The following is a 24,433-nucleotide window of genomic DNA, read 5'->3' as shown; positions in this document are numbered from 1 at the left end:
AGTAGTTATTTTTGCAGATGGTGTAGTATAAGCTGAAGGTGTTTCTGTTTCAGGATATCCTGAAGTAGTTATTTTTGCAGACGGTGTCGTATAAACTGCGGATGTTTTTGTTTCAGGATATCCTGGTGTAGTAGTTATTTTTGTAGATGGTGTAGTATAAACTGCAGTTGTTTCTGTGTCAGGATATTCTGGTGGAGTAGTTATTTCTGCAGATGGTGTAGTATAAGCAGAAGGTGTTTCTGTTTCAGGATATCCTGGTGGAGTAGTTATTTTTGCAGAAGGTGTAGTATAAGCTGCAGTTGTTTCTGCTTCAGGATATCCTGGTGGAGTAGTTATATTTGCCGATGGTGTAGTATAAGCTGCAGTAGTTTCAGTTTCAGGATATCCTGGTGTAGTAGTTATTTTTGCAGATGGTGTAGTATAAACTGCAGTTGTTTCTGTTTCAGGATATCCTGGTGGAGTAGTTATTTTTGCAGATGGTGTAGTATAAGCTGAAGGTGTTTCTGTCTCAGGATATCCTGGTGTAGTAGTTATTGTTGCAGATGGTGTAGTATAAACTGCAGTTGTTTCTGTTTCAGGATATCCTGGTGGAGTAGTTATTTTTGCAGATGGTGTAGTATAAGCTGAAGGTGTTTCTGTTTCAGGATATCCTGGTGTAGTAGTTATTTTTGCAGATGGTGTAGTATAAGCTGAAGGTGTTTCTGTTTCAGGATATCCTGGTGTAGTAGTTATTTTTGCAGATGGTGTAGTATAAGCTGAAGGTGTTTCTGTTTCAGGATATCCTGGTGTAGTAGTTATTTTTGCAGATGGTGTAGTATAAGCTGAAGGTGTTTCTGTTTCAGGATATCCTGGTGTAGTAGTTATTTTTGCAGATGGTGTAGTATAAGCTGAAGGTGTTTCTGTTTCAGGATATCCTGGTGTAGTAGTTATTTTTGCAGATGGTGTAGTATAAGCTGAAGGTGTTTCTGTTTCAGGATATCCTGGTGTAGTAGTTATTTTTGCAGATGGTGTAGTATAAGCTGAAGGTGTTTCTGTTTCAGGATATCCTGGTGTAGTAGTTATTTTTGCAGATGGTGTAGTATAAGCTGAAGGTGTTTCTGTTTCAGGATATCCTGGTGTAGTAGTTATTTTTGCAGATGGTGTAGTATAAGCTGAAGGTGTTTCTGTTTCAGGATATCCTGGTGTAGTAGTTATTTTTGCAGATGGTGTAGTATAAGCTGAAGGTGTTTCTGTTTCAGGATATCCTGGTGTAGTAGTTATTTTTGCAGATGGTGTAGTATAAGCTGAAGGTGTTTCTGTTTCAGGATATCCTGGTGTAGTAGTTATTTTTGCAGATGGTGTAGTATAAGCTGAAGGTGTTTCTGTTTCAGGATATCCTGGTGTAGTAGTTATTTTTGCAGATGGTGTAGTATAAGCTGAAGGTGTTTCTGTTTCAGGATATCCTGGTGTAGTAGTTATTTTTGCAGATGGTGTAGTATAAGCTGAAGGTGTTTCTGTTTCAGGATATCCTGGTGTAGTAGTTATTTTTGCAGATGGTGTAGTATAAGCTGAAGGTGTTTCTGTTTCAGGATATCCTGGTGTAGTAGTTATTTTTGCAGATGGTGTAGTATAAGCTGAAGGTGTTTCTGTTTCAGGATATCCTGGTGTAGTAGTTATTTTTGCAGATGGTGTAGTATAAGCTGAAGGTGTTTCTGTTTCAGGATATCCTGGTGTAGTAGTTATTTTTGCAGATGGTGTAGTATAAGCTGAAGGTGTTTCTGTTTCAGGATATCCTGGTGTAGTAGTTATTTTTGCAGATGGTGTAGTATAAGCTGAAGGTGTTTCTGTTTCAGGATATCCTGGTGTAGTAGTTATTTTTGCAGATGGTGTAGTATAAGCTGAAGGTGTTTCTGTTTCAGGATATCCTGGTGTAGTAGTTATTTTTGCAGATGGTGTAGTATAAGCTGAAGGTGTTTCTGTTTCAGGATATCCTGGTGTAGTAGTTATTTTTGCAGATGGTGTAGTATAAGCTGAAGGTGTTTCTGTTTCAGGATATCCTGGTGTAGTAGTTATTTTTGCAGATGGTGTAGTATAAGCTGAAGGTGTTTCTGTTTCAGGATATCCTGGTGTAGTAGTTATTTTTGCAGATGGTGTAGTATAAGCTGAAGGTGTTTCTGTTTCAGGATATCCTGGTGTAGTAGTTATTTTTGCAGATGGTGTAGTATAAGCTGAAGGTGTTTCTGTTTCAGGATATCCTGGTGTAGTAGTTATTTTTGCAGATGGTGTAGTATAAGCTGAAGGTGTTTCTGTTTCAGGATATCCTGGTGTAGTAGTTATTTTTGCAGATGGTGTAGTATAAGCTGAAGGTGTTTCTGTTTCAGGATATCCTGGTGTAGTAGTTATTTTTGCAGATGGTGTAGTATAAGCTGAAGGTGTTTCTGTTTCAGGATATCCTGGTGTAGTAGTTATTTTTGCAGATGGTGTAGTATAAGCTGAAGGTGTTTCTGTTTCAGGATATCCTGGTGTAGTAGTTATTTTTGCAGATGGTGTAGTATAAGCTGAAGGTGTTTCTGTTTCAGGATATCCTGGTGTAGTAGTTATTTTTGCAGATGGTGTAGTATAAGCTGAAGGTGTTTCTGTTTCAGGATATCCTGGTGTAGTAGTTATTTTTGCAGATGGTGTAGTATAAGCTGAAGGTGTTTCTGTTTCAGGATATCCTGGTGTAGTAGTTATTTTTGCAGATGGTGTAGTATAAGCTGAAGGTGTTTCTGTTTCAGGATATCCTGGTGTAGTAGTTATTTTTGCAGATGGTGTAGTATAAGCTGAAGGTGTTTCTGTTTCAGGATATCCTGGTGTAGTAGTTATTTTTGCAGATGGTGTAGTATAAGCTGAAGGTGTTTCTGTTTCAGGATATCCTGGTGTAGTAGTTATTTTTGCAGATGGTGTAGTATAAGCTGAAGGTGTTTCTGTTTCAGGATATCCTGGTGTAGTAGTTATTTTTGCAGATGGTGTAGTATAAGCTGAAGGTGTTTCTGTTTCAGGATATCCTGGTGTAGTAGTTATTTTTGCAGATGGTGTAGTATAAGCTGAAGGTGTTTCTGTTTCAGGATATCCTGGTGTAGTAGTTATTTTTGCAGATGGTGTAGTATAAGCTGAAGGTGTTTCTGTTTCAGGATATCCTGGTGTAGTAGTTATTTTTGCAGATGGTGTAGTATAAGCTGAAGGTGTTTCTGTTTCAGGATATCCTGGTGTAGTAGTTATTTTTGCAGATGGTGTAGTATAAGCTGAAGGTGTTTCTGTTTCAGGATATCCTGGTGTAGTAGTTATTTTTGCAGATGGTGTAGTATAAGCTGAAGGTGTTTCTGTTTCAGGATATCCTGGTGTAGTAGTTATTTTTGCAGATGGTGTAGTATAAGCTGAAGGTGTTTCTGTTTCAGGATATCCTGGTGTAGTAGTTATTTTTGCAGATGGTGTAGTATAAGCTGAAGGTGTTTCTGTTTCAGGATATCCTGGTGTAGTAGTTATTTTTGCAGATGGTGTAGTATAAGCTGAAGGTGTTTCTGTTTCAGGATATCCTGGTGTAGTAGTTATTTTTGCAGATGGTGTAGTATAAGCTGAAGGTGTTTCTGTTTCAGGATATCCTGGTGTAGTAGTTATTTTTGCAGATGGTGTAGTATAAGCTGAAGGTGTTTCTGTTTCAGGATATCCTGGTGTAGTAGTTATTTTTGCAGATGGTGTAGTATAAGCTGCAGTTGTTTCTGTTTCGGGATATCCTGGTGGAGTAGTTATTTTTGCAGATGGTGTAGTATAAGCTAAAGGTGTTTCTGTTTCATAATATTCTGGTGGAGTAGTTATTTTTTCAGATGGAGTAGTATCAGCTGAAGGTGTTTCTGTTTCAGTATATCCTGGTCTAGTAGTTATATTTGTAGATTGTGTAATATAAGCTGAAGGAGTTTCTGTTTCAGGATATCCTGGTGGAGTAGTTATTTTCGCAGATGGTGCAGTATAAGCTACAGTTGTTTCTGCTTCAGGATATCCTGGTGGAGTAGTTATTTTTGCAGATGGTGTAGTATAAGCTGAAGGTGTTTCTGCTTCAGGATATCCTGAAGTAGTTATTTTAGCAGATGGTGTCATATAAACTGCAGGTGTTTCTGTTCCGGAATATCCAGGTGTAGTAGTTATTTTTGCAGATGGTGTCATATAAGCTGCCGGTGTTTCTGTTTCAGGATATCCTGAAGTAGTTATTTGTGCAGACGGTGTCGTATAAACTGCGGATGTTTCTGTTTTAGGATATCCTGGTGTAGTAGTTATTTTTGCAGATGGTGTAGTATAAACTGCAGTTGTTTCTGTGTCAGGATATTCTGGTGGAGTAGTTATTTTTGCAGATGGTGTAGTATAAGCAGAAGGTGTTTCTGTTTCAGGATATCCTAGTGTAGTAGTTATTTTTGCAGATGGTGTAGAATAAGCTGAAGGTGTTTCTGTTTCAGGATATCCTGGTGGAGTAGTTATTTTTGCAGAAGGTGTAGTATAAGCTGCAGTTGTTTCTGCTTCAGGATATCCTGGTGGAGTAGTTATATTTGCAGATGGTGTAGTATAAGCTGAAGGTGTTTCTGTCTCAGGATATCCTTATAAGCTGAAGGTGTTTCTGTCTCAGGATATCCTGGTGTAGTAGTTATTGTTGCAGATGGTGTAGTATAAACTGCAGTTGTTTCTGTTTCAGGATATCCTGGTGGAGTAGTTATTTTTGCAGATGGTGTCGTATAAGCTGAAGGTATTTCTGCTTCAGGATATCCTGGTGTCGTATAAACTGCGGGTGTTTCTGTTTCAGGATATCCTGGTATAGTAGTTATTTTTGCAGATGGTGTAGTATAAGTTGAAGGTGTTTCTATTTCAGGATATTTTGGTGGAGTAGTTATTTTTGCAGATGGTGTAGTATAAGCTGAAAGTGTTTCTGTTTTAGGATATCCTGGCGTAGTAGTTATTTTTACAGATGGTGTAGTATAAGCTGAAGGTGTTTCTGTTTCAGGATATCCTGGTGTAGTAGTTACTTTTGCAGATGGTGTAGTATAAACTGTGGGTGTTTCTGTTTCAGGATATCCTGGTGTAGTAGTTATTTTTGCAGATGGTGTAGTATAAGCTGAAGGTGTTTCTGTCTCAGGATATCCTGGTGTAGTAGTTATTTTTGCAGATGGTGTAGTATAAACTGCAGTTGTTTCTGTTTCAGGATATCCTGGTGGAGTAGTTATTTTTGCAGATGGTGTAGTATAAGCTGAAGGTGTTTCTGTCTCAGGATATCCTGGTGTAGTAGTTATTTTTGCAGATGGTGTAGTATAAACTGCAGTTGTTTCTGTTTCAGGATATCCTGGTGGAGTAGTTATTTTTGCAGATGGTGTAGTATAAGCTGAAGGTGTTTCTGTTTCAGGATATCCTGGTGTAGTAGTTATTTTTGCAGATGGTGTAGTATAAACTGCAGTTGTTTCTGTTTCAGGATATCCTGGTGGAGTAGTTATTTTTGCAGATGGTGTAGTATAAGCTGAAGGTGTTTCTGTCTCAGGATATCCTGGTGTAGTAGTTATTTTTGCAGATGGTGTAGTATAAACTGCAGTTGTTTCTGTTTCAGGATATCCTGGTGGAGTAGTTATTTTTGCAGATGGTGTAGTATAAGCTGAAGGTGTTTCTGTTTCAGGATATCCTGGTGTAGTAGTTATTTTTGCAGATGGTGTAGTATAAACTGCAGTTGTTTCTGTTTCAGGATATCCTGGTGGAGTAGTTATTTTTGCAGATGGTGTAGTATAAGCTGAAGGTGTTTCTGTCTCAGGATATCCTGGTGTAGTAGTTATTTTTGCAGATGGTGTAGTATAAACTGCAGTTGTTTCTGTTTCAGGATATCCTGGTGGAGTAGTTATTTTTGCAGATGGTGTAGTATAAGCTGAAGGTGTTTCTGTCTCAGGATATCCTGGTGTAGTAGTTATTTTTGCAGATGGTGTAGTATAAACTGCAGTTGTTTCTGTTTCAGGATATCCTGGTGGAGTAGTTATTTTTGCAGATGGTGTAGTATAAGCTGAAGGTGTTTCTGTCTCAGGATATCCTGGTGTAGTAGTTATTTTTGCAGATGGTGTAGTATAAACTGCAGTTGTTTCTGTTTCAGGATATCCTGGTGGAGTAGTTATTTTTGCAGATGGTGTAGTATAAGCTGAAGGTGTTTCTGTTTCAGGATATCCTGGTGTAGTAGTTATTTTTGCAGATGGTGTAGTATAAACTGCAGTTGTTTCTGTTTCAGGATATCCTGGTGGAGTAGTTATTTTTGCAGATGGTGTAGTATAAGCTGAAGGTGTTTCTGTCTCAGGATATCCTGGTGTAGTAGTTATTTTTGCAGATGGTGTAGTATAAACTGCAGTTGTTTCTGTTTCAGGATATCCTGGTGGAGTAGTTATTTTTGCAGATGGTGTAGTATAAGCTGAAGGTGTTTCTGTCTCAGGATATCCTGGTGTAGTAGTTATTTTTGCAGATGGTGTAGTATAAACTGCAGTTGTTTCTGTTTCAGGATATCCTGGTGGAGTAGTTATTTTTGCAGATGGTGTAGTATAAGCTGAAGGTGTTTCTGTCTCAGGATATCCTGGTGTAGTAGTTATTTTTGCAGATGGTGTAGTATAAACTGCAGTTGTTTCTGTTTCAGGATATCCTGGTGGAGTAGTTATTTTTGCAGATGGTGTAGTATAAGCTGAAGGTGTTTCTGTTTCAGGATATCCTGGTGTAGTAGTTATTTTTGCAGATGGTGTAGTATAAACTGCAGTTGTTTCTGTTTCAGGATATCCTGGTGGAGTAGTTATTTTTGCAGATGGTGTAGTATAAGCTGAAGGTGTTTCTGTTTCAGGATATCCTGGTGTAGTAGTTATTTTTGCAGATGGTGTAGTATAAACTGCAGTTGTTTCTGTTTCAGGATATCCTGGTGGAGTAGTTATTTTTGCAGATGGTGTAGAATAAGCTGAAGGTGTTTCTGTTTCAGGATATCCTGGTGGAGTAGTTATTTTTGCAGATGATGTAGTATAAGCTGCAGTTGTTTCTGTTTCAGGATATCCTGGTGGAGTAGTAATTTTTGCAGATGGTGTAGTATAAACTGCAGTTGTTTCTGTTTCAGGATATCCTGGTGGAGTAGTAATTTTTGCAGATGGTGTAGTATAAGCTGCAGTTGTTTCTGTTTCGGTATATCCTGGTGGAGTAGTTATTTTTGCAGATGATGTAGTATAAGCTGAATGTGTATCTGTTTCAGGATATCCTGGTGTAGTGGTTATTTTTGCAGATGGTGTAGTATAAGCTGAAGGTGTTTCTGTTTCAGGATATCCTGGTGTAGTAGTTATTTTTGCAGATGGTGTAGAATAAGCTGAAGGTGTTTCTGTTTCAGGATATCCTGGTGGAGTAGTTATTTTTGCAGATGATGTAGTATAAGCTGCAGTTGTTTCTGTTTCAGGATATCCTGGTGGAGTAGTAATTTTTGCAGATGGTGTAGTATAAGCTGCAGTTGTTTCTGTTTCGGTATATCCTGGTGGAGTAGTTATTTTTGCAGATGATGTAGTATAAGCTGAATGTGTATCTGTTTCAGGATATCCTGGTGTAGTGGTTATTTTTGCAGATGGTGTAGTATAAGCTGAAGGTGTTTCTGTTTCAGGATATTCTGGTGGAGTAATTATATTTGTAGAATGTGTAATATAAGCTGAAGGAGTTTCTGTTTCAAGATATCCTGGTGGAGTAGTTATTTTTGCAGATGATGCAGTATAAGCTACAGTTGTTTCTGTTTCAGGATATCCCGGTGGAGTAGTTATTTTTGCAGATGGTGTAGTATAAGCTGAAGGTGTTTCTGTTTTAGGATATCCTGGTATAGTAGTTATTTTTGTAGAAGGTGTAGTATAAACTGAAGGAGTTTCTGTTTCAGGATATCCTGGTGGAGTAGTTATTTTTGCAGATGGTGTAGTATAAGCTACAGTTGTTTCTGTTTCAGGATATCCTGGTGGAGTAGTTATTTTTGCAGATGATGTAGTATAAGCTGAAGGTGTTTCTGTCTCAGGATATCCTTATAAGCTGAAGGTGTTTCTGTTTCAGGATATCCTGGTGTAGTTATTTTTGCAGATGGTGTAGTATAAGCTGAAGGTGTTTCTGTTTCAGTATATCCTGGTGGAGTAGTTATATTTGCAGATGGTGTAGTATAAGCTGCAGTAGTTTTTGTTTCAGGATATCCTGGTGGAGAAGTAATTTTTGCAGATGGTGTAGTAAAAGCTGAAGGTGTTTCTGTTTCAGGATATCCTGGTGTAGTAGTTATTTTTGCAGATGGTGTAGTATAAGCTGAAGTCGTTTCTGTTTCGGGATATCCTGGTGGAGTACTTATTTTTGCAGATGGTGTAGTATAAGTTGGAGGTGTTTCTGTTTCAGGATATTCTGGTGGAGTAGTTATTTTTGCAGATGGTGTAGTACAGTTGTTTCTGTTTCAGGATATCCTGGTGGAGTAGTTATTTTTGCAGATGGTGTCGTATAAGCTGCAGTTGTTTCTGTATCAGGATATCCTGGTGGAGTAGTTATTTTTGCAGATGGTGTCGTATAAGCTGCAGTTGTTTCTGTTTCAGGATATCCTGGTGGAGTAGTTATTTTTGCAGATGGTGTCGTATAAGCTGCAGTTGTTTCTGTTTCAGGATATCCTGTTGGAGTAGTTATTTTTGCAGATAGTGTAGTATAAGCTGCAGTTGTTTCTGTTTCAGGATATTCTGGTGGAGTAGTTATTTTTGCAGATGGTATCGTATAAGCTGCAGTTGTTTCGGTATCAGGATATCGTGGTGGAGTAGTTATTTTTGCAGATGGTGTAGTAAACGCTGCAGGTGTTTCTAAACCATAAAATTTTGGTGGAGTAGTCATTTTAACAGATGGTGTTGTGTATGCTGCAGGTGTAGTGGGTCTAGTAGTAGTTTCTGGAAATGTGTTCATCTCAGGAGTAGTCTCAGTTTTCCCAGGTCTTATATGAGTTGTTAATTTTGTATTCGTTTCTATTGAGTATACAGACTGAGTAGTAATTGTTTCGTCTGCTTTTGTAAATATTTCATTGGTGGGAACTGGATAGAGGTATGGAGTGGTAATTGACTCAGAAGGAGATGTAGTGAAGTGAATTGGAAAACATTTTATGTTTGCATTGCCACTATAGCCAGGAGGGCAAGAACACTGTGCACTGTGATTTTGTGCCACACACAGGGCTCTGTCTCCACATTTGAAGGTGCAAATATCTGTGCATGTGTGTCCAGTGCAGAATTGTGTCTGTGTACAATCGTTGTCGGAAGCGCAGGTAACCTTAGTTGCATTTTCAGCTGTGAATGTATTAAGATAGAAACCAATTTAAAAATATACATATATATTACAAAATTGTTTAGTTAAGATGCGGAGCAGCTGAGTTAATATATGATTAATAGGAAAGGAAATATTGAAATAGCATATTTAATGAGACGATAAAAATATAGCATCTATAGAATGAGACAGATTTAGATTTAAGGTCAAGTTGTAAATAGCTTGCCTTTATTTCACTTTATCATTACGGTAGAAAGAGGTAAACGACGTAGCATAGAAGGTGGAACTATTATTGCATACTTTAACCGAAAGCAACGTAAATTCATCGTTTTTTGATGTTTGTCGTCAAGCACTAAGAAGGTTGTACCAGGAATGAGTTTTTACCTTTGATACATCCATATTTCGCGTCTGATATAAATCCGGGAGGGCAAAACTTGCAAATTGGCCTGTGATCTTCAACATAACAAGGGGTATCTTTTGGACAGTTTGCTGTCACGCACGGATCCTCGCATCTAAATGCTCTGCAGGCTTGGTTTGCTGGACAGCCATTGTCTCTGAGGCATATAGATAGCGATGGACTGCAGTTTTTAAGACATATACATATTGGTTTGTGATCTAGGACCTCACAGCTTTTTTCAGGTGGGCACGGCGATTGTTTGGCAACAATGCAAGGATTTTGACACAAACCTTCAAGACATGCTTTATCCTTTGGACACTGGCTGTCGCGATTGCATTCGGTGTGATCAGGGGCACAAGAAATCTCTCCTTGCTCGTTTACTACAAATCCTTTCTTGCAAACACATGTTGGTCTGTGTCTGTGTACTTCACATTTTTTGTTGCCTCTACATTTAAATAGGGGGTTTTCACAAGGATCGTGGCATTTCCTAGTCGCGAAGTCGCAAGCCAGTTCATTGGAACAGTCTGAATCCGAACGGCACACTAACGGAATAGCTGGTCTCGGTTGTGCTGACAGGCACTTTGGATCGGGATGGCATATCGTATTTGCCATGCCCACATGACATTCTGGGCAGGAACATCGGGGCCTGTGTAGAATAGTAGTGCATAGAGCATTGAGTCCGCAAGCTCCTCTGAGAGTACACGGGTCTATACATTGGAAGTTGATGCATGCTTTTTCATTGGGACACTCTAAGTCACTGTTACATTCGGCAGCTACGGAAACATCGGGTGGGCAAGAAAAAGAAAGCAATTTTAAGAACCGTGAAAGGAAGTAAATCTCACAATAAACGAAATCGCATGCGGGCGTGACCAAGACAGTCAGAGGATGAGAGAAATGAAAGAGGCCATCTCAACGAGACCGAACAAGCGGCAGTATTTACAAGCGTAACAGCTTTGAGCCGGATGTTGCTAAGAATCAATGCTAATGTACAAATCATAATGTGAGAATGCTCCTTTCATAGTTCCCAATCTGACTTATCATCCATCATACCCGCTGCGCGCAACCGCACAGGGCGCCACGCGCTACCGGTGCTGTTTCTAAGACATTTGTGTTACTAACTGACTGCACTCAGTTGTGTGGAATGTGGCTGGGTGATGGGAAGCGTGGGCATATCAGGATTGTGTGAAAGGCAGATTGGAACCCTGAAGTGTACATTCCACATGACGAACTGCATTTGAGATCGCCAACAACTAGTACATTATTTACAAAATACTCCGCTCCGACAATTTACTCAAGTACCTAGACCAAATACTTTGTATTAAATCAATTGAAGTTCCTACAGCTCATTACACTGACCACAATCAACATTTGTTATACATCAACGTGCAGAACCTTTGTACATATCGTGTGGATATTATTTATTATTGATATAATCAGTTTCTAATGCACAACTGCATTAGTTGAGCGAATAAAGCCTATGTACTGTATACAATGTACGTGAGGGTGTTTGTTATGCAATGATAATGATGCAAGAAAAGTAACTTACCTCTCTGACAGCCTTTCCCAGGTACGCTGGAATAGCCCGGTAAACAACGACACACAAAATATGCCTGTTCGCGTATGCACTCAGAATTCTTACCACATCCCTCTGTCCTACAATCCGACACGCTCACTCTTTCAGTAGTACCTAAAATTAATTAGATTAGATTTAGATTGAGAAAGCAAACAATAGATTAAATGGGCACTTCTGTATAGTATCGTTAAATTTTAATAGGGTGTCAAAATCTGTTATTGTTTTTATTGGTTCGGTATTTTACAGAAGTTTTGATGTACTTTTTTTACACAAATATTTCATTGTTGGTTGGCATACTAATACTGTAATAATATAGAAAATTTAAATTTGTTTTATTTATATGAATGAACAATACACCAATGCAGAATATACAGACATGTTATCAGTTTTTTTTATATTGTCAAATAAGTAGTCAAGAGTATTCAAACAAATGGATAGGTAGAGGTTATGACACCCCTGTAAATTGGCCAGCACGTTCTCCAGACTTAAATTCATTGGATTATTTTTTTATGACACCTTTTACCCATGTTTTACAAGACACCTATGAGTAACGAAGAAGAACTTTGGCAATACATTGAAGATGAAACAAAATAATTTTAGAGGCTTTAACAAAGATATGCAACAAGTACAATTTAATTTACTTCTTCGTAAAAATCTTTGTATGCTTGTAAATGTTAAACACATTGAAAACTTTTTTATAGGGTGTTCTTAAATAAGTGTTACAACGGAAAACTGTAAATTCCTCTTGAAAAAAGAAACATTATTTTCCTCTTCCATTTTTCTCTCCGGGCTTTCATTTTCGAAATATACGGTGTCAAAACTTAATTTTTTTTTTGTTTGTATTTTGCCAATATCTTAGGAACCATTTGAACTACAGGACTAAACTTTTGTACATACATTACCAATATTAATAGCTGCTACTTTTCGTACCCTTCTCGAATTCATTGGAGATTTTAAGGTATCGTAATATTAAATTTCATTAAAATTATTAATTATTACTACCTATTTTTTGAATTACAAAACATTTTCGAAACGATAGCAAAATGTTTGTTTTGTTCATAAAAAGTCATTTTTCTTGAAAACGGTTGGCTTTAGAGCAATGAACCAAGAGAACTGTTTTTGTGTAAAATTCATTGGCGCTTCAGAATTTGCTGTCAAATGTCAATTTTTTCTGTGGCGTAAACGTAAGGGGAGAAAAACCCATACGATATCTTAAAATCTTCACCACTGAATCGTCCAATGGAAGAGGAAAAAAATGTTTCTTTTTTTCAAGAGGAATTTACACTTTTCCGTAGCGATACTTATTTAGGAACACTCTGTATATTTATTTTTTGTATTCACTTTTTTATAAAATCTACATCCAATCGTTAATGTATAAATTACAAAAAGAAAAGCAACAACCTAATTGAAACAAACATACCCCCAGTGTTGCATATGAAATGATATTTTTCCTAGTCTTGATATGTGACATTTTATGCCATAAAGCTATGTTACTGTATTAAATTTAAGCTGTCGCATAAATTTATAACAAGAAACAATTTAAAAATTGACCTTCAGTACTATCTAGCACCCAAACTAAGCATATTTGTATTAAATCGATTTCTTTTGATCCAGAGAACATGAGCAGAAATTTGTAAAGACTCTTTAAAGGCATTTTGTATTTTACGACTTTACAAAAATGTCTTAAAAGAAATTTGCATTACATATAAATACTCTATTAAAAAAATTGTTTGGACGCATGTCTACAAATATGTAACGTGTTAAATTGAAATTATAAAGAATTCCAATTACTTTATATTTTTGGTCGTGGTAGTTGCTATACAGGGTGTAACTTTGAATGGGGGTTATATTTATACAGAGGCTTCCTTTGACCTTTAGAAACACGTATCAAGTTTATTTTTTCAAATTCCGGCATAAAAACTTAGCGCGAGTGGGTGTTCAACACACAGACAATACTTAAAAAGTAACCTAGCAAAAAACTGAAACAGTAATCAATAATGATAAAAGAAATACACAGAAATAGTCTGTTGATGGCTTCCAGCGAAGAAAAACATTCAAATTCACAGTGATGTACAGGGTGATTCACTATATTTTGACCCCCCCTTTAACTTTTTTGTTTTACGAGTTATAAAAAAATGTGAAATATAAAAGTTGCACGATTTTTTATAAATTTTTCGAAAATGATAGTAGAAAAACAAACGAAGTCCAAACAAAATGGCCACTGATGAAAAAGGTTTTTATTAAGAAAATAATACATCTTGTATATGTTAGACCTCTTTCAGGCATTTCTGCTTTTTTTCCAATTACATAAGGATTTACAGATTTAGTTGTAATATATCTTAACACATCGGACATTGATATGGTCCAAAATGCATATAGGTAATGTAACGAAATCTCACTAATTAGGCCGTGAGAGGTCTAATTACTCATGGACATTATACGGTAGGTCGTGACAGTGACAGGTAGTAATGTCTTGACAACATTGTTATTGATTGACAGTATGTATTATTGTTTAATTAAAATAGGTTACACAGAAGTAGAAAATTATTTAGAATTAAAATAGAGTATGGAGAAGAACTTTGCTCTATTTTAATTCCTATAACATTTCAATTTTCTACTTCTGTGTAACCCATTTTAATTAAATAATAATACAAACTGTCAAACAATAACAATGTTGTCATGACATTACCTGTCACTGTCACGGCCTACTATATAACATTGTCCATGAGTAATTAGGCCTCTCACGGCCTAATTAGTGAGATTTAGTTAAAAAGCCTATACGCATTTTAGACCGATATGTCAAAATATATTACAACTAAATCTGTAAATCCTTACGTAATTGGAAAAATGCAAAAATGTCTGAAAAAGGTTTAACAATTACAAGATGTCTTATTTTATTTTCTTAATAAAAAACCTTCTTTTCGTTTTTTAATAGTATCTCGCTTACTGTTAGTGATGGATCCAACAAACCCTACATGACTATGCTCGACAGGGAACGGTCTATCCAAATATGTAAAAATATACAGGGTGTTCCATTTAACTTAACAAAGTTAACATCCGTGGCCATTTTGTTTGGACTTTATTTGTTTTTCTACTATCATTTTCAAAAAATTCACAAAAACTCGTGCAACTTTTATATTTCACATTTTTTTATAACTCTTAAAACAAAAAGGTTAAAGGGGGGGGGGGTCAAAATATAGTGAATCATCCTGTACAGTCTCCAAACAACAAACTGACGTTTTTTAAGTTTTATTCGAAAATTATACATAAGAGAGTAATAATTTGTAGAAAATTGGAATCCGAAAATATCATGATTGTTACCGTAAAGCAATGGCATACTATATTATTTAGAAAAATATGCAACCGATACCCTGTATCTCCGCCACTGGAGCACGCAAATTTTCGGAGAAGCCCTCAGATTTTGGACAATGTTTACATAAATACATGTGCCCAAATTCAAATTATTTCACTTACTAGTTTTTAAATTATTTAAAAAACTTAAAAATATTTTTTGACGTACAACACCCTGTATCTTTTTAATGAGGATAAAAACTTATATAAAAGACTCCCCTTAAAATTTACCAAAGAAAACGAGGTTTCAATTTTGGTCACCATTTGTGAATCAACCTGTATATTCATAGCTCATATCGAGAGTCTGTTAAATATAAAAATTTTAACATGCTTTTAAAATTTAACGGCAGTTACTCTATTAATGATAATGACATTCAATTTATGTAGTGTTAATTTTAACTTACATTCAATCGTTGGATCACCAGAAGGTTTGTCAGCTGGGCAATAACATTGCGCTTCTTTTCCATTAACAACCCTACATTCAGCCCCGTTGCCACATAGTTTGCCTTTGCATAAGTTAAAGTCTTCGCAAACACATCCCTTGTTAGGATCACCCACGCACCCAGTATCGCAGGTGCATTCATATCCACTAGGAATATTCCTACATTTGCTGTTTTCACCACAAGGCTTTTTCGCACACTCATCGACACTACTCTGTTTACATTCAATCAAACCATTTCCGACGTAGCCAGGCGGACAGGAGCACAACGGTTTTCTATCCACAACCCTGCATTGAGCGTTAGTGCCACACGCCCCTTGCTCCAAGCAAGGATTTCTGCAAGCTCCATCTGATCCACATTTCTTGTTCGTTTCGCAGTCTTCATCTTGTCTGCATTCGTAAGGAGAGCAAAGAACGTTGGGATCCCCTTGATGTCCGTCAGGACATAAACAAACTTTTCTGTGGTCTGTTGCTCTGCAAAGGGCATTCTTACCGCACGAGTTGGGGGATTTGCACGGATCCTGACATTTCCTACTCCTACATATTTCTGTGTTTGGACAGTCGTTACTTGTTCGGCACCCCGGCAAGCAGGCTCCTCTCGTGCATAATTGGCCTTGTGCACAAAACGATTGGGCGGAGCACTTGTTTCTGCATTTTTTAGCCACGCAAGTTTCTCCGCATGAGCAATCATCAGAAGACTTGCACGATTTTGTACAGTAACCGACTTCGTCGCATTCGCAATTGGCATTACATTTGGTGGCGACTTTCGTACAGCTTATTAGAGGATTGCCTAAGAAGTTCGTTGGGCAACTACATTGGGCTACATGATTGTTTACTAGGCAATTGGCACATGCTCCGCATGTTGTGGAATCGGAATCACATGGATCTGAAAAAATTGTCAACATTAATGGTTAATTATACGTGAATTTAGTGACATATGTTCAGATTCACTTACTTTTACATTTATTATTGATGCAAGCCTGATCCTGAGGACAAACCGAATCGCTTCGGCAGCCTATCTCACAGAGACGATTTTCGCATATCTGACTAGTACTACAGGCACTATCCGAATTGCAGATACTTTTGCAAACCCCTTTGATGCATCGTTCGTCTGCTAAGCAGTTACGATCTCTGGAAAATATATAAAAGAATAAGATTGTGTCACTTCAGTTTTATATCGACTTACGTTCTGCACATTCCTTGACACACACCGCCATAACACGCCTGGCCAGTAACACATTCTTTGTCTGAATAACAAGTTTTCAAGGGGTAGCGACAGGATTCTAGTGGATTTCCGATAAGAGGTGCAGGACAACTACACTGTTTTTGATGGTTGGTGGCAATACAATCGGCATTTGTGCCACAGGCAGTAGGCGACGAGCATAATTCTAAACATTGGTTATTGACACAAGATTCCTCAGGAGAGCAGCTGGAATCACTCCTGCATCCAAGGACGCAGGTAAGATTTTCACAAATCTCGTCAGTTCTGCAGTCACCGTCTCTTCTACAGATGGGTTTACAAATGCCAGAAGGAATATCACATTTCTCATTAGTCAAACATCCAGTGTCCGAGGAACATATCGTTCTACAGAATTCATTTATACAAGCATTACCAGTTGTGCATTCTCTGTTTTCTTTGCAGGGTTGCGCCGGTGCTCTTACGCAAGCAACTTTAGCAGACGGACTGGGAACGAAACCTTCGCCACAGGAACAGGTGGCTCTGTGATTGGATACTGTACAGAGGGCGTTTGGGCCACAAGGGTTTTCGGTACATGGGTTGACGCACTTGTTGTTCCTGCACGACTCACTGCTAGTACAGTCTTCGTCATTGTGACAACCATAGAAACACATGTTGTTGAAGCATATATGACCAAGGAAACAGTCATTGTCAACACGACAAGTCAACTGGCAGTTGTTCTTAAGACATTTTTCATTGTAGGCACAATCGTTGTCTGCTTGGCAATGGGGATGACACATATTGTCAGTACAACTGAATCCTTCTCCACAATCTCCATTAGAATTGCATGGGAGAGGCACTGAAATTGATATTAATTAATGGTAACAGTAAATTAGATTGTAACGTACAAAGTAAATGTCATGTACTAATTATACAGGCTGTCTTATAAAAAACGCCCCAAGCTGTAACTCTGTTAATAATTGTTCTATTTAAAAAATAACAAAAGACTTGTTAATGGCTTGACAAATGCTACAATCGAGCACTGATTTTAATTTTTTTTGCCATCATCAGAACGTTGGCGATTTTCAATTGTTTTTTTCATAAATGTCAAGTTATTATTTTTTTTGGCCTGTTCGATAGAGTATTTTTTTTCTGCAGTCAACGATATATTACAATTTGATATTTGTTAAATATTTTATGGAAAAAATATTTTTTTACAAAATTTATTAGAGAATTGCTATCTATGTCTAATTCACGACAACTTCTGATAAAAATGTCAAATTTGCCATGAAAACAATTAAATTTAGAAGAATTAAAAGTCACATACGAGTCATTTCCTAGGCAAAATACGTATCAGTATATTGTGAAGTTAATTACAAAGAAATCACTATAACTTAAAAAATATGAACACTAATGAACTGACCGATATGTTGCAAGTATACTTTCAATTTAATAAAAATAGTGCCCAAGCAGAATGTCTGTATTCAAATCGGTTTCCAAACAGGGATGTTCCACAGCGACAAAAATTTAAAAGACTTGAAGACAATCTCAGAATGTATAGTGCTTTTATAAAGCCTAAAAATGCGTTGCGAATTGGTCCTGTAGAATGAGACGTTTTGCTTAGTATTGAAGAAAATCCATAAGCTTTTACTCGAGAAATTGCAAGTAATATTAATTCTAGTACACAAAATCTTAAAAAAACACAAATTTAAATCATACATGCCACAGAAAGTGCAAGTGTTAGAAGATAATGATCGTGTCTGAAGGGAGCAATTTTGCCATTTTTATTTAAATATGATACAACAGGTCGCAGGATTTTGGAGAAAAATTATATGGTCAGATGGGTGTACCTTTAGTAATAATGGCATTTTAAACCGAAATATCCATTGATATTGGAGTCAAAAACATCCCAAAATAACTGTTGAAACCAATTACCAACGGAGATTCAGTGTCAATGTTTGGTGTGGTATTCTAGGTAATCGATTAATTGGACCATTTTTCATCAATGGAACTCTAACTCAAGACAAATATCATAGACTCTTGTCAGAAAATCTTGCAAACTTTTTGGATACCTTACCACTTGCAGAAGTGTATAGGATTTATTTTCAACAAGATGGTGCTCCCCCGCATAATGCTAGAAGAAACAGTAATTGGTTAAATGCTAATTTTGATGAACGGTGGATTGGCATGACTAGTCCTGTTCGTTGGCCCGCCCTTTCTCCTGACCTCACCCCCGCAGATTTTTGGTTTTGGGGATATCTTAAAGATCAAGTATTTTTGACACATCCGGTAAATGTAGATATTTTAAAGAGAGGATTATAAACTTTTGCCGTGAAATACCTCCAAACTTAATATCGAATGTTACGTATGAGGTAGCCAGAAGATGTGAACAAGATGGAAGACAGTTCGAACAATTTTTATAAGGTTTTTTATTGTTATATTTTTGTTCTGTTGTTGATCTGGTATCTATTTGTTTTGCTTTGTTGTTGTTACTTTCGACATAGCATTTCTCTAATAAATTTTGTAAAAAAATATTTTTTCAATAAATATTTAACAAATATCAAGTTGTAATATATCGTTGACTACAGAAAAAAATACTCTATCAAACAGGCCAAAACAAATAATAACTTGACGTTTAAGAAAAAACAATTGAAAATCGCCTAATGTTCTGATGATGGCAAAAAAAATTAAAATCAGTGCTCAATTGTAGTATTTGTCAAGCCATTAACAACAGTCTTTTGTTTTTTTTTAAATAGAACAATTACTTATTAACAGAGTTACAGCTTGGGGCATTTTTTATAAGACAGCCTGTATACATATATTCAAGACAAAGATTAAGGGGGAGGAAGGATCGGACACGCTCTAATTACTAACAAAAAAAATATCAGAAAATGGCTGTCAGTTGTCAAATTTTGAGCTGTTAAATTTTATTTAAAAAATAATTCATTTGATTTTAAGCACATTTTAAATAAGTATTGACATGTGTATTCATTACTAGTTTTAGAGTCGTTATTTCCATGAGGACCACTTTATGTATGTACTTCCTATCTTTTCTCTTCCCTTATTTTTGATTTAAGATATAAAATACTTTGTAATTATATCTCACCCACATTCCAAATAGCTAAATCATTCATCAGTTGTCTTACCCAAGGCATACTAATGAGAATTAATAAGCTTGAAACCAGTATATATCAGGTGTTGCTACTGACGAATGACCTTAACTTTTTACGAGATATTGTAGGTGAAATTCAATGGTAGACCAGGCATATAGCTCGCAGAGTAGTTGTTTCCCACAATATCATCAGTTTAATAGTAAATAAGGATGCCATAATACTTACATCTGATACACTCGATGTCTTGATTTCCCGTGAAACCTGGCGGGCAACTGCAATGTTTGACGTGATTATCCACAGCACATACGGCATTCATCCCACATGACGTTTTTAATATGCAAGGATTAAGACATTGCCCTTTCAAACATTTCTCGTCTTGCTGACATTCACTGTCTGCCTCACAGGGTAAAGTACAGATATCGCCGTAGCAATAAGTATTTGCAGAGCAGTCAGCCGTGGTCTTACAATTTACTAATTTAGGCGTACATCCTAAACTGACATCATTAGGATTTCCTTGATAACCGTTCCGGCAACTACAATGTCCCACATGCTCGACTGCTATACATTCGGCATTGGCGCCACACAAGGTGTTTTCGCACACGTCTCTGCACTTATGGATTCCGTTACTCCTGTCGCAATTAGCAACGGTAGGGCAGTCTTTATCAGTTATGCATTCGTGTGGTGCTCGACATCCATCGTTATAAGGGTCTCCTATGGAGCCACTCGGACACTGGCATTTGAAGGAACCACGAGAATTGAGACAGGTGGCGCCAGGTCCGCAGGGTTCATCGGCGCAGAAATCTATTAGTGTACATCCCACATTAGCATCTCCCGTGAAACCTGGTTGACAGTAACAGGTTTGTTTATGGTGTTCAGCGGAACATAAGGCGTTTTTCCCACATGGATTGTTTACCAAACAAGCTATTTTACACATGTACTGATCGCAGAGCTTGTCATTGGTGCATTCCTCGTTCTTTTCGCATTCCACTTTCTGACATCCTAGTTTATCGTCGTTGGGGTTGCCTTTGAAGCCTGACTTACATTTGCAAGAAGCTCTGTGGTTTTTCGACGAGCATTCCGCATTTCTACCGCAGAGCACACCATCACAAGCGTCTATGCAATCAGCTTGGCCGATGCTGTTGGATAAACATTTTTCTTTGGAGCCACAGTCGGTGTTTGTTCTGCATCTGACCTCTTGTGTGCAGATGTTGTTGTGACAGAATTGGTAGTCAGGGCAGGAAGAGTTTGACTTGCAGGTTGGCTGGCACAAACCTTGGATACAGAGCTGGTCAGTGATGCAATCACGGGAAGAGGTGCATACTGAAGTGCATAGACCGTTGTAGCATTTCAGACTGGAAGGGCACTGATTGTCACCCGCGCAGTACTGAACTGGTACGCATCCTAAGTGTGGATCCCCGGTGGTACCTGCTTGACAAGTACAAACGCCAAGATGATTTAATGGGAGGCAATCTGCTTTGGTACCACACACGTTGACCAGTTCACATGGATTAATGCATTTGGAGTCGAAGCAAGTTTTCTCTTGTGGGCAGTCATTATTATCTACGCATTCGATGGTGATACAGTTCTGATTAGCATCTTGTCTTGTACGAGGAGGACATCTGCACGTAGCTTGATGTGAGACAGGAATACATTCTGCATTTAGGCCGCAAGCCGTTGGGCTGTCACATGGATTTTTACATCTGTTATTGTCGCAGAAAGCGGAAGACGAGCAGTCAGCGTCAGTGAAGCAATCCCCTGGTTTCCGACATCCCGTTCCACTGGGATCTCCAACTAAACCATCGGCACATACACAGGAGTATCCGCCACCTGTATTAACACAAGTTGCTGTTGGATGGCATGGTTGCAATTCGATACATTCATTGATATCCGTGCATCTGTCGTTTTCAACTTTGTAACCGGAGAAACAGGTGCAGATAGCTTGATGGTTTTCAGCATTGCATGAGCCTTTACCGCAGTTCACAACTTCACATGGATCTGAAAAAGCAAACATGTATAACGTACTTAATTAACACTCTATTGAAACTTACTTAAGCATTTATTAGATTTCTCATCGCAGTATCTGTTAGAAGAGCAGTCGTTATCTTCTAAACATTCGACTTTGAAACAACCCAAGTGCTTATCGTAGGGGTCTCCTAAATGTCCCGGCGGGCAAGAACAGGTTGGTTTATGTTTCGCTATGGTGCATAGCGCATGGGCTCCACACAGGTTCTCTTCACAGGGATCTTGGCATTTCCCCAATTTACATACCAGATTGTCTGCGCAGTTATTGCTATTGCGACACTGACCAGGAAGTGCACAACCTGGCTCTCCGAATGGATCTCCCACCATGCCTTCCCCACATATACACGTGTATGATCCGGGCTGGTTTTTACAGAGAGCTGTGGCATGGCAAGGATTGTCTTCACATTCGTCTATGTCTACGCAGCCGTGAGGCGTACCAATGAATCCCAAAGCACATTTACATTGTCCTTGGAAACAGATCTGTGAAACTCTACAGTCTGTGTCTACCGCACAGCCCGGTTGGCAAACTCCTTTACGACACATCTCGCCAAGTAAGCAGTTGCTGTCGCTGTAACACACCTTCATGCAAGTATTGTTGTAGCATCTTTCTCCTATCGCACAGATAGAATTTTCTTCGCAGGGTAAAGAGCATAGATTTTGTTGACATACGTGTTCTGTAGGGCATTCGTTAGTTTGTTGGCACATGGTTGGGACTCTAATACAGCCCTGTTGTGGAGTTGGGTTTCCATCAAAACCTTCAGGGCATTTACAGACAGTGTGATGATTCCTGCAAGCACAAATAGCATTTGGACCACAGGATCCCTCGGCTTGGCAGGGATCTTGGCACTTGTTGTTTATACATGCATGCTCAGAGGGGCAATTCTTGTTGCTTCGACAACCTATGATACACATGCCTTCAACACAGGCCTGGTCTCTGGAGCATTGGCTGTGATCGGCGCAAGGATTTATGCAAACTTTCCGTTGACATGTTTCACCGCCAGAGCAGTCGTCGTCATTTCGGCACACCGGCCTGCACTGTCCGTTACGGCACACTTCATTTTCACACTCGGTATCAGAGGTGCAGACGATCGCGATTCGAACACAACCCTCCTGGGTGCCGGTTTGAGCGGGGGTGTATTTCGCAAGGCAGGTGCAAGTGGCTACTCTATTTTCAACGTTGCATACCGAGTTAGGTCCACAAGTGACTTGATGGCATGGATTTACGCATCGACCCGACTGGCAAATTGAATTAGGAGGGCAGTCGTTATCTCCGTTGGGACAGTTTCCTTCGAGTCTGCAACCTGTAGTGAAAGGGTCTCCTACCGTACCTGGAGGACATTCGCATGAATGACCTTGAGGGGTATTTATGCATGTTGCGCTGCTGTGGCAAGAATTGGGGTTGCAAACATCTACTGGAAGGCATTCTACATCAGGTATAGGATTGGGACTGGTGCCTGGTGGACATTGGCAAATAGCTTTATGGTCTTCGGCAATGCAGACGGCATTCGTTCCGCAGGATTCTTCGTCGCAAACGTCATAACAAGTATGCGTTAGACGGTTACACAATTGGGTAGGAGGGCAGTCAATGTTGTAGACGCACGGTACTGATTGGCAGCCGGAGGGATCGTTAGGATTTCCTACATAGGAGCCGGGTGGGCATTGACACTGAGGTACATGGTTATTTACGATACAGATGGCGTTTGGACCACAAGTTGTAAGTTTACAGGCCGATATACATACAAATGCATCATGCTCACTATGTTTTCTGCAAGTTTCTTGTTCAGGGCATTGGCTGTCCGAATTACACTGATTCTGGACGAGAGGTTTACAACCATTGCGATCCTTTGGATCGCCAGTGTATCCTGTTAAACATTGACACTGGCCACGATGGGATTCGGCAATGCAGGTGGCGTTATCGGGACAAGTGAAGTGTGTACAGATAGGAATACATTTGAGAACACCTACTGCATCTGGCTGACAGGCTTCTGTGTTCTTACAGTCCGTATCGGAGGAACAATCTGGCACCGACGGTTTTTCACAAGAAGACGTTACTGGGTTCCAGACATAATCACTTCTGCATGCGCACGTGGGATGACCCGCTACATCTAACTGACAAATTTCATTTGGTCCACAAGCCACAGTTTCACAAGGACTTATACACTTCTGAATCCCGCTGATGTCAATCGAGCATATAGTACCAAATTTACAGTCAGCGTCAGAGTCACATTCTTTCGGACTAACTCTTTCTTGTTCTCGGCAGCCATTGTTCAGATCGCTTGGATTTCCACTATATCCAGGAGAACAGATACACGATGACCTATGATTCTCAACCAAACATAAAGCATTTGGCCCGCATTGGACTTTACTGCAAGCGTCTACACATTTTCTTAATCCTTTACCCAACTGGAAGCAAATTTCGGTATCGTAGCAGTCCAGATCGCTGTGGCACTGTCCTTGAATTTTGCACCCAACAATGAGATCGGAAGGATTTCCAACATAACCAGGAGGGCAGAAACACTTTCCTGCCTCACACGTCGCTTTAGGTCCACATTTAATGTCTGCGCAAAGATTCTTACATTGTCCTCTTCGACAAGAGTAACCATTTGGACAAAACAGCTTATCGCTGCACTGGCAGTTCTCGGGTTCCCTACATATGCCTCCCTGCACTTGCGAACACATTATAAACGGATTTCCAGCATACCCTTCTTTACAGCGACAATCATAGCTTCCAACTGTGTTGATACAAACTGCGCTGTCACCACAAGCGTTGTTATTGCATTCGTTTATATCTTCGCAACCCAAAAATGGGTTTCCTGTAAAACCATGGGCACAGATACACTCAATTCCGTTGTAACTATCTCTGCATTCTGCATTTTGTCCGCAGGATGTGGGAGTACATGTTTTTTTCTCTATACTTTCACATTCTTCATAAGGGTTTCCGATGGTGCCCGAGTTGCAAACACAGCGATTCAAGAGACCATATTCACAGTGAGCGTTTTTTCCACAGTTCGGATCACAAGTGGGCTTTGAAATAGCTGAAAAATTTATTCAGTTAAAACGT

The 24,433-nt window shown here is 38.6% G+C and overlaps 1 protein-coding gene across 1 annotated transcript in view; it reads right to left on the bottom strand.

The window, feature by feature from the left end:
• Nucleotides 1–3,708: 3,708 nt before the first annotated feature.
• The window catches only part of LOC108910890 (fibrillin-1), a gene marked incomplete at its 3' end in the record, with an annotated part of 175,136 nt that continues 154,411 nt past the window's right edge, over nt 3,709–24,433 (bottom strand). Inside the window, exons 14-22 of the mRNA XM_023454907.1 lie at nt 21,399–24,407; nt 19,576–21,345; nt 16,247–17,096; nt 16,016–16,191; nt 15,026–15,946; nt 11,244–11,384; nt 9,685–10,470; nt 8,856–9,323; nt 3,709–4,340 (exon numbers count right to left, since the gene is read on the bottom strand). Of these exons, the coding sequence (XP_023310675.1) occupies nt 3,709–4,340; nt 8,856–9,323; nt 9,685–10,470; nt 11,244–11,384; nt 15,026–15,946; nt 16,016–16,191; nt 16,247–17,096; nt 19,576–21,345; nt 21,399–24,407 (8,753 nt within the window). The remainder of the gene's footprint in view (nt 4,341–8,855; nt 9,324–9,684; nt 10,471–11,243; nt 11,385–15,025; nt 15,947–16,015; nt 16,192–16,246; nt 17,097–19,575; nt 21,346–21,398; nt 24,408–24,433) is intronic.

Source organism: Anoplophora glabripennis, unplaced genomic scaffold, assembly GCF_000390285.2.
Source record: "Anoplophora glabripennis isolate ALB-LARVAE unplaced genomic scaffold, Agla_2.0 scaffold401, whole genome shotgun sequence".
In the NCBI taxonomy this organism is placed as follows: Eukaryota; Metazoa; Arthropoda; class Insecta; order Coleoptera; family Cerambycidae; genus Anoplophora; species Anoplophora glabripennis.
This window is presented reverse-complemented; position numbering and strand designations above follow the sequence as displayed.